Source organism: Manis javanica, chromosome 3 (assembly GCF_040802235.1).
Source record: "Manis javanica isolate MJ-LG chromosome 3, MJ_LKY, whole genome shotgun sequence".
Lineage (NCBI taxonomy): Eukaryota > Metazoa > Chordata > Mammalia > Pholidota > Manidae > Manis > Manis javanica.
Window position 1 is genome coordinate 112,070,666 of NC_133158.1, and position 13,410 is coordinate 112,084,075.

Below are 13,410 nucleotides of genomic sequence, written 5' to 3' on the forward strand. Positions count from 1 at the left end.
GTATGTGGTGGGGACTTGATAATGAGGGGAATCTAGTAACCACAGTGTTGCTCGTGTGATTGTATATTAATGACATCAAAATAAAAAAAATACTTGTTAGCCACAGGTAACCATGTTAATATTTTGGTGCATTCCCTTTTCTAAATGTATGCAAATGTATTTTGAGATTTAGTGGTATTATCCTGATTGTTTAATATGCATAAATATGGAAAGTTCACAGTATAATCAAAATCTGAACAAGCTGTTTCTGTTGTAACTTGTTTTTAAGGTGGAAGAGAGCCAGCCGCTCTAGGCTTAATGGCCACCCCAAAAAGTGATCTGTTTTGCCTTAATGTTATGTTCACGTAACAGATAAACATCTGTCTTAATTTATCAATTCATCAAGTAATCCTCAAAGTACTGTTACTGAGCCTTATCTTTCCTCATTTATAGCAGTAGAGAAGTCCTCTCTGATAATGTACATGCGACAGCCCATGCTTAAGAACATCCAGTTGCATGCTGCTTGCATCCTACCCCAAAACAAAATAAACCTCACACGATGTGATCAGCTGGCTGGAAGAACCATTTGATTGTCATCCATACCACCTTCTTAGATCCCACCCCCATTTTTTCACTTGACCACCAGTATTAATTTCAGTTCAGTCAGCCTTTCTCAAATACAGACATAGATCTTCACTTCTTCTCCCAGCCTTTCTCTAGCTGGTTACCCTCAAAATGTTAATTTTTCTCCTTTTTTTCATAGGCTGAAAAATAAGTCAGTATGGCAGATAAAATATGTAATACAGTGCTAGTGGCATACTCCTATCAAGGAAATCAAAAGCTATAAGATTTGGAGTGGTATTAGGTACAATAACCTCTTCATCCCTCAATTCTCAAATTATACCTGCTTTTTTCTCAGGTACTAGCATTCAAACTAAATAAAAAATGAAAATTTAATTTTATCTAAGTATAGTTGGCATTCTTTTCATTGTATATATATATATGAAGTTTTGTTCACTTACATGCATTAAAAAACTATAATCAAATCGAGATTTAATGTCCAGTCAAAACCTTGGTTAGTGAGAAAAGGTGATATTTCCTAATATATATACTTCTGTATCAGAACTCATCTGTAACTTAGGCATCCCCTCACCTTTTCTGCTTGTTTTATATGTGTGTAATCCACATTTTTTAAAGACAAAAAACATGTAGAAGTATATATGTTAACAGAGTTTTTACAATAAATAATTTATCTGTAAACAACGTTGAAGTTTCCACTGAATTAGTCCCCATTTCTTCACTTGACCACCAGAAGAGGGTTACTTGACTGCCTGGACAAGGCATCACAGGATAACAGAACCTTGGGATTTGGCCATACATGGTTTTCAGCCAAATTCTGGATTTACTTTTGTCAGTGTTCCCAAATGGATCAAGTTCTATGGGACTGTCTGCAAAACTTACAAGAGACTAAGGTGTGTGTAGTTAGAATGTCAGATTTTCAAAGTAACCAAATGCTGCATCGGTGGCACATTCTCATCCTATAGGAAAGCTTATATGGAAGGTAGGTTGTCATTGGAAGGCTAGTGAGCATGGACTCAGAATTGGGGGGTGTTGTTTGGTACATTTAATAGCAAGCATCCTGTCCTTGCCCTAGAAATAGTCCTCTTGTAGAGATAGCCTTTGATTGGCCAGTCAGGACATATTATTCCTCTGTGGGATTCTCTTTTTTTTTTAAGACTGTTATGTTTTCTGTATTTTCACTGGATCATTTGTTCTTAGAATCAGTTGATTAGATGAATTTTTTTTTTAATGTTTTAATAGCAGCTTTTCACCCCTAACCAGGATCTGATCAAGGCTGTGTACTGCATGGGCCACCAGGTCTCTTCAGGCTTGTAGTCCAGGGGGACGACACTGACATTGTGAAGAGCCACAACAGCTGTCTTGCAGAAGGGCCTGTATTCTGGATTTGGCTGTTTCCTTATATTGTCCTTGAACATATCCCTCTAGCCCCACTATCCCTGTAAATCATGTAAGACTGACTGGATTCAGGTTAAACTCTTGGGAGGATGATTTTATTGGAGATCTTATGCATCTCACACTGCTTCACATTGAGAAGCATGTAGATGAACATTTTTTGATGTTAGTATCATCATACTTTCCAAAAATTATCACAGTCCTAGTGACTATTATGGGGTTTGTAGGGGGGGACTTGGTGAAGGGGGGAGTCTAGTAACCATAATGTTCTTCATGTAATTGTAGACTAATGATAATAAAATGAATCAAAAAAATTATCACAGACCTTTAATCTGGACATAGCTTTTCAAACATTCCCTCAGCCAACCATTTACCAAATATTTGTTAGGGGAGATTACCTATATCGATAGCCAGTTTAATTTCTTACTCATTGAGTTTTACAAATTTTGCAGATTTCCCTCTAAGTGGATAAATTTGCTTATTCGAAGTTGGGGAGGGAATTACTGTTTTTTTTTTACCTTGTTCTTAACCATACTGTTTTGTCTGTTTCAGGCCATATCATAATTTTGAATCATGTCTGATAACGGGGAACTGGAAGACAAGCCTCCAGCACCACCTGTGCGAATGAGCAGTACAATATTTAGCACTGGAGGCAAAGACCCTTTGTCAGCCAATCACAGTCTGAAACCTTTGCCCTCTGTTCCAGAGGAAAAAAAGCCCAGGAATAAAATCATCTCTATATTCTCAGGCACAGAAAAAGGTAAATAGCTGCTGTGTTTCAAGAGTCTCAGTTATTATTTTATGGTACTGATTTTTGTGTCTTTTTAATTAAAGTATAATAAGGTGAGATCTTGTATATGGAGAATGATAAGCAGATCCAGGAAAACAGTTTGTAGTGGTGTCCAAAGTTAGACTAGTTTATTTCAAACTGTGATAGAAAAGAATTAAACTGAAGTTGTTGTTCCTCCTACTTGTTATATTCAATGAATTTCTGTACTCATCTCCTTTGTTTTCTAAGATTTGGGCTGTAGTTTATTACTTCCTAACATGAATGAGATTTATGGTATTTAAGAAACACCTAATAAAGAGATTTCATGATTTTTGAACAGAAGTAAGTAATATCGTCTTTTATCATGCCCTCAGGAGCGTTTTAGGCAGCACTCAGTAATCAACACTGTAATATGTCTTCCACAAACATGAGTCTAGTCCAGGGTTTCTCAACCTCAGTAAAATTGATGTTGTGGAACCAAATAATGCTTCATTGCAGGGATCTGTCCCTGTGTTATGGGATATTTAGGTTCCATTCCTAGCTTTTACCTGCTAGATGTCAGCAGCACCTCCTACCCAGTTGTGACAACTAAAAATGTCTACAGACATTGTCAGGTGCCCCCTGTGCAGCAAAATGGCCTCTGGTTAAGAACTACTGGCCTAGTCACACAACATGAAATAAAGATTATAAATAGTCTTAAATAAATTGAAGTCACTAAAATAATTTTGGTGTCAAACCCAAAGAATTTTTTATTTTCAGAGCCTTTTTTGGATTTTAGAATTGGATAAGGGATTATAGATTGTAATAGATTTTAGAATAAGGGTTAGGGGTTAGTTTAATTATCATAAGCATGGCAATATGGCTCTGATAGCTAGTGGTAGATGTAAGTGGAGATAAAGGTACATTTTTAATTATATATGTAAGTTTACACAGGGAAGTAAACCCAAGTGAAATAAGTGGTGCTTTGTATCTAATAATAAATATGCTTTTAGTTCGAGAATTAAGAATATATAACTGAAAATCTGAATGAGATACAGTTAATATAGTTAATATTATTAAGGAATCAAGTCTTGGGGAATTCAGATTTGCAGAGAGAACATAATTATTGGACAGTTGAAAGCCTGTTCATTTTATTGTGTATCTCTTAACTTCTAATTTTGCATATATTTTCAAGATTTCATGTAAGGCTGTAACTGAAAGACCTCATGAAAGTATGTGTTTTAAGTTTATTTAACAGAAGTGATAGGGTGTATATTCGGCATATTTGAGAAAGAAAAATATACTGACTGGGTTACGTAAAGGATAAAGAAGGAAATTAGGAAATGAACCAAATAGTATGCAGGGGAAGAGGGTAAAGAGGTGTGTGTATTGGAGAGCAGTAAATCTTCATCCTCTATTTTAGTAAGTTGGTATATTTAAAATAAGAAAACCTAACAATGGCAGTGTAAACACGTACTTATAATTATGGAGGTTAGTACCAAAAGAAATTGCTGTAAGAGTTGAAACTAGTCTAGGGACAGCAGAGTGCAAAGTGCAGTAGGGGAATGCTCAAGGTAGGACAAAATGTACTTGGAGACAGCCTTGGAAAGGGGAAAAGAACACAAATGAAACAAAAGGAAGTGTGGACAGTTCTTTACTCAGAGCAGTGGTAGAGTTTGTGAGCAAATTGAACATGCATTTACATAAATATATAAATACACAAATACAAACAGAAAACACATAAAAATACATATTAATACATAAAAAAAGAGCATGCCAATTTCTCTCATCATTTTGAGAATCTTCCAGTGTTACTCTTTGTTAACTCCGCCTTCCCTTCCTTTCTTCCAGACTTACTTATCAGCAGTAACGAACTCAAGGTCCTCCCTAACAAAGGGAGAGTGAGGGTCCTGGTGGCCCAGGGATGACTCTGATTGCACTTAGGTTTATAGGTCTTGAGATCGTAATTAATGGCTATTAATTTTTGTGGTGATTTCTAAAGTCTTTTTGTTTTCTTAGGTTTATTACATTCAAGATCTAGTAGCTTTTTTAGTGCTTAAAACTTTGCAAACTTTAAAAAGAAAACTTTGCCTTACCTAATTCCTTTTTCACTTCTTTTAAAAAGTTTTCTATTATAGAAAGTGTCAAAATACACTAAGTGTAATAGTCTAGTGAACCCTGTCACCCAACTTCAACAATTATTGTGCCTTCACATGACTTACTTTTTTAGGTAAAGTTTACATGTATTGAAATGCACAAAAATTATCTGTACCATTTTAACAAATGGATACACCTGTCTAAGTAAGCCATGATCATTATCACCATATCACATTATACACCATTTCCGTCTCCCTAGAAAAGTCTTTCAGATTCTATCCCAGGCAATCTACTCTTCCTCTGGCTTCAGGCAACTAATGTCTGATTTTTTACCTTTGATTAATTTAGCCTGTTCTAGAACAAACAGAATTTTGCTTTAATTTTTTAGTTCTGTGGTGACATCATATACATAAGAATATACTATACATAATGTATATATTTTAATAAAACGTCCTTGTACCCATCACCCATCCTATTTTGTCAGTACCTTTGAAATCCCCATCTACTTTGCCCCATCTGTCTCTTTGCTCCCTTAATTTCCACCATCCTGGATTTTGCATTTTTTTACTCCTTGCTTTTTATTGTAATTTTATGACATAATATCCCCAAATAATATGTAGTTTAAGCTTGCCTACTTGGGAACATTTCATAAATGGAATCATACTTAAAGTTATTTTTCTAGTACTTAACATTTTTCACTCAATTTCTTATATGTGTAGTTGTAGTTCATTTTCACTGCTTATGTGTAGCTATAGTTTGCTCTTTTTCACTGCTGTATATTAGTACACTGTATAAATATATGGCAATTTTTTTAAGCAGTCTCCTGTTAATACACATTTGGGTTGTTTTCTTGAAAAATCCTGCCATGGTTAATCTTGAACATATCTCTTGGTGGATACACGTGCAGTTATTTCTTTAGGGCAATGCTTTTCAAACATCAGGTAGCCCATTAGTTTACTTGTTCCTGATTCTAATTGTTTATTAAAATCTTTTGGGAAGCTTAAAAAAGTAAATCCATGTCCAAACTCTATCCCAGACCAGTTGAATTAGAGTCAGGGACTTGCATAGACATAAGTCTTTAATTTTTAAATTAACCTGGACATTGCTTTTAATTTCTTGAATACCTCAGGTAATTCTAATATACATATAATGTTACAGACCACTGCATTATAATGCATGGCGGTAAATGAAATAGAATAGAAATAATCAGAGTGTATTATACACAGTGAAAGAGTTGTTTCATGAAACTTTTGTTTTGGTTATGTGTGTACTCAGTCAGGATGTAAAATGTAGTGTGGGTCCTGGCTAAAGATTGAAAGGTTGCTCTGAGGCATACACTTAGAAGTAAAATTTCTAGGTTACAGGATATTCCTGTGTGACTTAACTAGGTTTGTCAGAATGCTTTCTAAAGGATTTTTTAAATGTATTCAGTCTCATCCACAGAATAAGACTGTTCCCTTTGCTGAACATCTTTGCAAATACTCACACTGCAAGACTTTAATTTTTGCCAATTTAGGAGGTGTAAAATTGTATGTCATAATGGCTTTAATTTGCATTCCCTTATGACTAGGGAAATTTCCTTTTCAATATGTTAATTTACCATTAATATGTATTTTCTGTAGCAGCTGTTCAGTTTTTCTGTTGAAATTTTTATTCAACGTTATTAATATTATTTATATTCTTTATATTCTGTATACTAATCCTTCATCAATTATGTTATTAAATACAGTTTTCCAGGTTATGATCGCCTTTTCACCCTTGCAGTGATATCTCGTTATGAACTGGAGTTATTAATTTTGGTGTAGTTGAATTGATCGATTCTTTTACTTTATGGTTTGAGCTTTTTGTATTTTAAGAAGTCTTTGCCAAACTGGGGGTCACAGATATTTTCTAAAGTATCACAGATTGTTTTTCTAAAAGTGTAACTTAAAAAAATTAAACCTTTGAACTATCTAGTGATGAGCTGTTGTCTTGGCTTATTTTTGAAAGTCTGTGTAGTTAGGTAGTGTTGAGTGGTATAGTGTGTATTAACTAAAGTGATTTTTCACATCTAATTATTCAACCTATGTGCACCTTCACTTCTGGTTGATTATGAAGATAATAGAACTGTAAATATCCTCCTGGTCTAAAAATCTAATTCTAAGATTAATAATAGTAGCTCATATTCATCTGCCTGTTTCCCAAAGAATACCCTTCTTATAATGGAACAAGTTTAGTTTCACCAATTTGAGGCTGTTCTGGATCAAAAGAAGAAAAGGGTAATCACTGATTCTGTTAGACTGAAAACAGAAGAGTCTTTCTTTTAAAGAGATGGGGGTTTTTTAGCCTGAGACTCTGTTCAAATGTACCTAACGGTGGTGGCTGTAAAGGATGTGGCAGTGGCATACTATGATTCTCTTAAGTAACTTTTGTGCAATACATGACTCGGGGGCCCTACATCTTGACTGAAGGTTGCTGCCTGCCTGCTTGGTTTATAGTCTAGTGAAGTCGGAAAATGATTCTAAGAATGTTTTTTCCCCTAGTATACTAAAGTTGTGTATTTTATTGTAAGAAGTTTCTTTTCCTGGTCCATTACTTCCCATCAAGTGTTCCAGTTGCCTGGTGGACATCTATAGATAGATGATTATGGGGCGTTTTTTTATTGGTGGTCCTTTTAGTTCTTGCCTTTCAAAGTTATAAAGCAGTGTTTCTGTTTATATAGCAGTATCTTTCCAGCACAATGTTTGATTTGAGATGTGCTTCAATATCTTTGTTTTAAATACTGTTTTTAATATCCCATTCCCTTCCTACTTGGACTACTAAAATACAGGGAGTATTTGGATATACATGTGTGTGTTTTGTAAAAACAAATGGAATTAAACAGATTTTTAGGATATTTTGTCATTTTCTTTTAAGTGGACTAATGTATGTAGATGTGTCTCAAGTTCTGCTCAGTCATTTTCACTTCCTTAACTTTTCATTCTATATTCCTAACATATATTGAACTTTCTTTAGTATATGTCTCTAAACTCTTAACATTCCCAGCTGAAAAGTATGGCTGGGCCTTAGACATAATAGGAACTAGGAATTCTCTTGCTATATGTCTATCATTCCCCTTTCTGTGTGCCTGATCATATTTCTTTCTTATTTCAGACTGATTTTCTCTGTGTGTTAGGAAGCATAACCCTCAATAGTTCCTGGTCTTTATTTTTGTGACTTGCTTTACTAGTGAGGGAATGATTCTCAGGGTGCTAATTCTAGCTTAATTTAGGTATTCACTCCTGAATCAATCTAATTCTCTGGGAGTATGTGGGGAACTATGGTTGACCTGGCTTGAATTAGATGCCTACCTTGGACTGGTCATCTATAATCAGGATCATATAAGAAAATAATATCTTTCCTAGCCATATGCAAATCAGAAGTGGAATGCTGAGCAGATATATTTAAAAGAAGAAAGAAGTATTTTTATAGCACACAAAATTGTTTGCTTTTCTGTCCGCCATTCAGAGCCATGTAAAAACTAAACCGTTAGCTTATAGTTGGTTAATTAAATATTTTCTCCACTATGCGGGATACCAAGTTACAAGTTACAAGAAACACTACTTTATAACTTTGAAAGGCAAGAACTAAAAGGGACACCAATAAAAAGAGTAGAGGGCATGAACTCAAATTATTCACAGTCTGGTGGAAAATGAGAGTTTGTTTATGATAGATGTAATTGTGTATTTCAGTAAAGATACTAGGCCTAACTAGGCTTGCATTTTCCTCTGTTCCTTTCCATGACCAGTGTGCCCTGCCCCCTTACCATAGCCAGATCTCTTACAATAAATACTGTATGTGCCTGGGAGACCTAGAGAGATGGACATTTGAGCACAAATCACTAGTCAAAAAAAAAAGTATGTTCCTACTAATACTGGGTCAATAGCATCTTTGTAAACAGATTCTGACAGTAACATTCCTGTTTTATATATGCAGACTTATCAAACAACACAACTTTCAGCTCTTCTATATTAGGAGAAATCTTATGGTTAAATATAGCAGATTGACCACTCTATTTACACTTTTCCTTCCCAGATCCAACTAAAATGTCCATTTAAAAAGGTTTTGGTTATTGTTGATGTTGTTTTAATATATATCACAAGGGCAACAAGAATGAGAAAGGAGACAGTAGTATACAACATCTTTCAATACATACTTGAAAGCCCAGAATGTTTCCCACTCCAACCATGCAGAGTATACAGTATTGGACGGAGTCTTTCATCAGTAGTGGGGTAGAATTAGCTTTATATTAAATGCTGCTCTAGTCCTTCCTAATAAAACTTAAAAATAATACCTAAAAGGATAAATTATTTCTAAATTCATTTATCTTCTATCTGAATAAACAGCCAAGAATCACCTGTATCCCAGAACAAAGCTCACCAATATTTATAGGAATACAGAAATACCTAACACCTAACAAGGAAAAGTTTTCAATGTCTGGCATCCATTCAGTATTTTCCAGGTATGCAAAGACCCATAATGAGTAAAATCCATCAATCAGTGTCAATCCAGAAATAATACAGATGATGGGATTAGTAGACAAGGACGTTAAAAGAGTTAAATAACTGTATCCCATATGTTGAAGAACCCAAGGAAAGATTCAGCATATTAAAAAGTAGCAGTGGAAGATACAATATGAACAAATCAAAATTCTAGAGTTGGAAAATACAATGGACAGGATTAACAGTAAATTAGACATTGCTAAAGAAAAGATTAGTTAATTTGAAGATCATATCAATAGAAATCATTGAAAATGAAACACGGGGGAAAAAGACTGAAGCAAAAGTGAACAGCAGCTATGGGATAACTTCAAGCAGACTAATATATCTATAACTAAAGTCTCCAAAGAAGGGGAAGGTGAGACAAAAAATAAGTTTTTTTTGAATGACTGAAAATTTCCAAATTTAATGGAGACTGTAAACCTGTAGATATAAGAAGTTCAGTGAATTCTGAGCACAGGAAACACAATGAAAACTACATGACAGCATATAAATTGTTTAACCAGTGATAAAGAGAAAATCTTAAAAGCTTCCAAACCTTTGGCTCAATTTTCTGTGAACCTAAAACACCTCTAAGAAATATTCTATTGAAAATAAATAAATAAAAAGCTACCAAAAAGAAAAGGCATATTACATATAGAGGAACAAAAAATGACAACAGACTTTATGTAGGCAACAGTGCAAACCAGAAAACAAGGAATAAAATCTTTAAAGTACTGTAAGAAAAATATTTGTCAACTTAGGATTCTGTATCCTATGAAAAATATCTTGAAAGTGAAGGGGAAACAAAGTCTTTTTAAAATGTATAAAAGAACTAAGTGGAAAAAGCTAATTACCAAAGACCACATGTTATATGAGCCCACTTACATGAAATGGCCAAAAGAGAAAAATCTGTGGAGACAAAAAGAAGATTAGTGGTGGCCTACAGCTTGGAGAGGGTGAGGAGGTGCAATGGAGAGAGACTGCTAATAAATAGAAAGGTTTCTTTTAGGGGTGATAAGAATGTTCCAAAGTTAGATTTTGGTGATGGCTGTACAACTCTGTAAAATACTAAAACCCTGGGTGAACTTTATGGCATAAAAAGAATTATAGCTTAAAAATCAACAAGGGAGATAAAAGGAAATTATTAAAAAAAAACTAGTTAATCCAAAAGAAAAAGGAAAATGGAAACAAAGAACAGATATAATGTCTGATAGAGATCAGAAAACAATAGAATCATGGGTTTTAAACCCAATTTCATCAGCAGTCACATTAAATGTAACTTATATAGACACTCTAATTAAAAGACAGATTATCAGATTGCTAAAGCCAACCTATCTATATGCCACGTAAGGAAATCCACTTAACAAATAGAAACCCGCAAAACAGGCTAAAGTAAAAGAATTTTTTTTTAATATGCTAGCAGTGAGAAGAAACCTGGATTGGCTATGTTGATACCAGACAAAGTCAATTTTAGGGCAAAAAATGTTGCTCTAAATAAGGATAAGGAATGCCCATAAAGAGAATAGGGTCGGTTCATTAAGATGATAGAACTAAACATTTACCTGCTTACTAATAGACCTTCTGAATACATGAAGCAGTGAAATGAACCAGGCAGAGAAAGACATGTACTAAATGATTTCACTCATTTGTGGAGTATAACAACAAAGCAAAACAGCAGCAGACTCACAGGCTCCAAGAAGGGACTAGTGGTTATCAAAGGGAAGGGGTGGGGGGGGTGAGTGGGGAGGGAGGGAAAAGGGGATTAAGGGGTATTATGATTAGCACATAGAAACAGAGAAGACAAGTAGTGACTCTGTAGCATCTCACTACACTTATGGACAGTGACTGCAACAGGGGTGTGTGTCCGGGACTTGATAATATGGGTGAATGAAGTAACCATCATGTTGCTCATGTGAAACCCTCATGAGATTGTATATCAATGATACCTTAATAAGTAAGTAAATAAAATACATGAAGCAAAAATGGGTAGAATTTCAAGGAGAAATAGACAAATCCAGGTATAGTTGGAGATTCCAGTGTACTTCTCCCAATAATTGGTTGAACAAGTAGACAGAAAATTGCTAAAACTAACAACCAATTTGCCTGATTGTATTATAGAACACTCCACCCAGCAGAATACACATTCTTTTCAAGTGAACATGGAACACGTACTGAGATAAATTGTATTCTAGGGTCATCTTTTAAGTCTTAATAAATTCAGAAGGATTCAAATTACAAAAAATATTCTGTGACTACAATGTAATTAAATTAGAAATAGATAAAAAAGATCTCTGGAAATATTTGGAAATAAATAAGACACTTGCCAATAAATGAAGAAATGGAAAACATATTTAGAAAGTATATTAAACTTAATGAAAATGAAAATTCGGAACATCAGTATCTGTATGATGCTGCTAAAGCAAAACTTAGAAGGAAGTTTATAGAATTAAGCACCCATATTAGGAAAGAAAGATTTCAAAGCAGTGATTTCAGCTAAGCCATCCTAGTAAACAAGGGAAGAGGAGATGAGATCCAGAATAAATAGAATAAAGAAATAATAAAAATCAAAGTGGAGATAAGTGAAATAGAAAAAAAAATACAGAAAAATCAGTGAAACCGAAAGGTGATTTGTTGAGAATATCAATAAAACAGATAAACATCTAGCCAAACTGATATGGAGAATAAAGAGAGGAGACACAAATTACCAATATTGAGAAGGAGAGAAGTGGCATCCCTATGGATTTTATAGATATTAAAAAGGCAAGATAATATTACAAACAAATACAACATGTTATATAAAGGGAAAATTTCTTGAAAGACACAAAGTTTTAAAGCTTACCATAGAAGAAATAGGTAACCTGAAAACACTGTATCTCTTACAAAAATTTAGTTTGTAGTTAATAGCCTTCCCACAAAGAAAATGTCAGACCCAAAGGGCTCCATTGGTTAATTCTAGCAAATGCTTAAGGAATAAATATCACCGTTCTACTTAAACTTCAGAGAATTTAACAGGAAAAATATTTACCTACTCAGTTTATAAGACCAGTGTTAGTTACCCTGATACTTCAATCAAAGACATACAAGAAAAAAAGACTACATACCAATATCCTTCGTGAACATAGATGCAAAATCTTAGCAAGATTTTAGGAGAGTCCAACAATATTTAAAAAGCGTAATACATCATGACCAAGAGGATTTCATTTCATAAATGCAAGACTGGTGTAACATTTGGAAATCAGTCAGTGTAATTCACTGTATTAACAAAACTTAAAAGATAAACCATATTTTTGCCTCAATAGCTATAGAAAAAACATTTGACAAAAGTCATTATTCATTTCTAATAAAAGGCATCTTTGAAAATCTACCACTGGTGTCAAACTTAGTGGTGGGAAAAAATCACTCTTTCCCTCTAAGATCAGAAAGAGTGGAAAGATTTCTCTTTCATGACTTTTATTCAGCAGTGTACTAGCAGTTCTAGCCTATGCAATAAGGCAAGAAAAAGAAAAAAAGGAATCCAAAGTGAGAAGGAAGAAGCAAACCTTTCATTATTCACTGACAACATGACTGAATTTTTATAGTACATCCTGTGGTAGCTAAAAAAATGCTAATACTGAAAAGTAGGTATAATGAGGCTTCAAGACATAAAATCAGTATTTAAGATTCAGTTGTGTTTCTATATGCCATCAGTGAGCAGTTAATCAAAATTTTTAAAGGTGTACCATTTATAATAGCAATAGAAGTTTTGAAGTACAGTTGGCCCTTGAAAACCACAGGTTTGAGCTGTATGAGTCCACTCATACATTAATATTTTTCAATAAATACATTGGAAAGTTATTTGAAGATTTCCAACAATTTGGAAACATTTTCTCTAGCTTACTTTACTATGAGAATGCAGTATAAATACATGTAACATAAAAATACATGTAACATATCAAATACATGTTAACCAACTGTTTATGTTATCGGTAAGGTTTCCAGTCAGTAGTAGACTATTAGTAGTTTATGTTTTGGGGGAGTCAAAAGTTATACATGGATTTAAGACTGTGCAGGAGGTTGGTACCCCTGATCCCCATGTTGTTTAAGGGTCAGTTGTACTGAGACAGAAATGTGACA

At 34.2% G+C, this 13,410-nt stretch overlaps 1 protein-coding gene across 2 annotated transcripts in view; it reads left to right on the plus strand.

Annotated features, from left to right (window-relative positions):
• Positions 1-13,410, plus strand: part of PAK2 (p21 (RAC1) activated kinase 2) — a 103,752-nt gene that overhangs the window by 49,934 nt on the left and 40,408 nt on the right. The window contains exons 2-3 of one of the 2 annotated variants that reach the window (XM_036998107.2): positions 1,822-2,008; positions 2,506-2,713. In XM_036998107.2, coding sequence (XP_036854002.1) covers positions 2,527-2,713 — 187 coding nt within the window. In that variant the 5' untranslated portion in view covers positions 1,822-2,008; positions 2,506-2,526. The remainder of the gene's footprint in view (positions 1-1,821; positions 2,009-2,505; positions 2,714-13,410) is intronic. The other variant, XM_036998098.2, reaches the window with a different exon arrangement.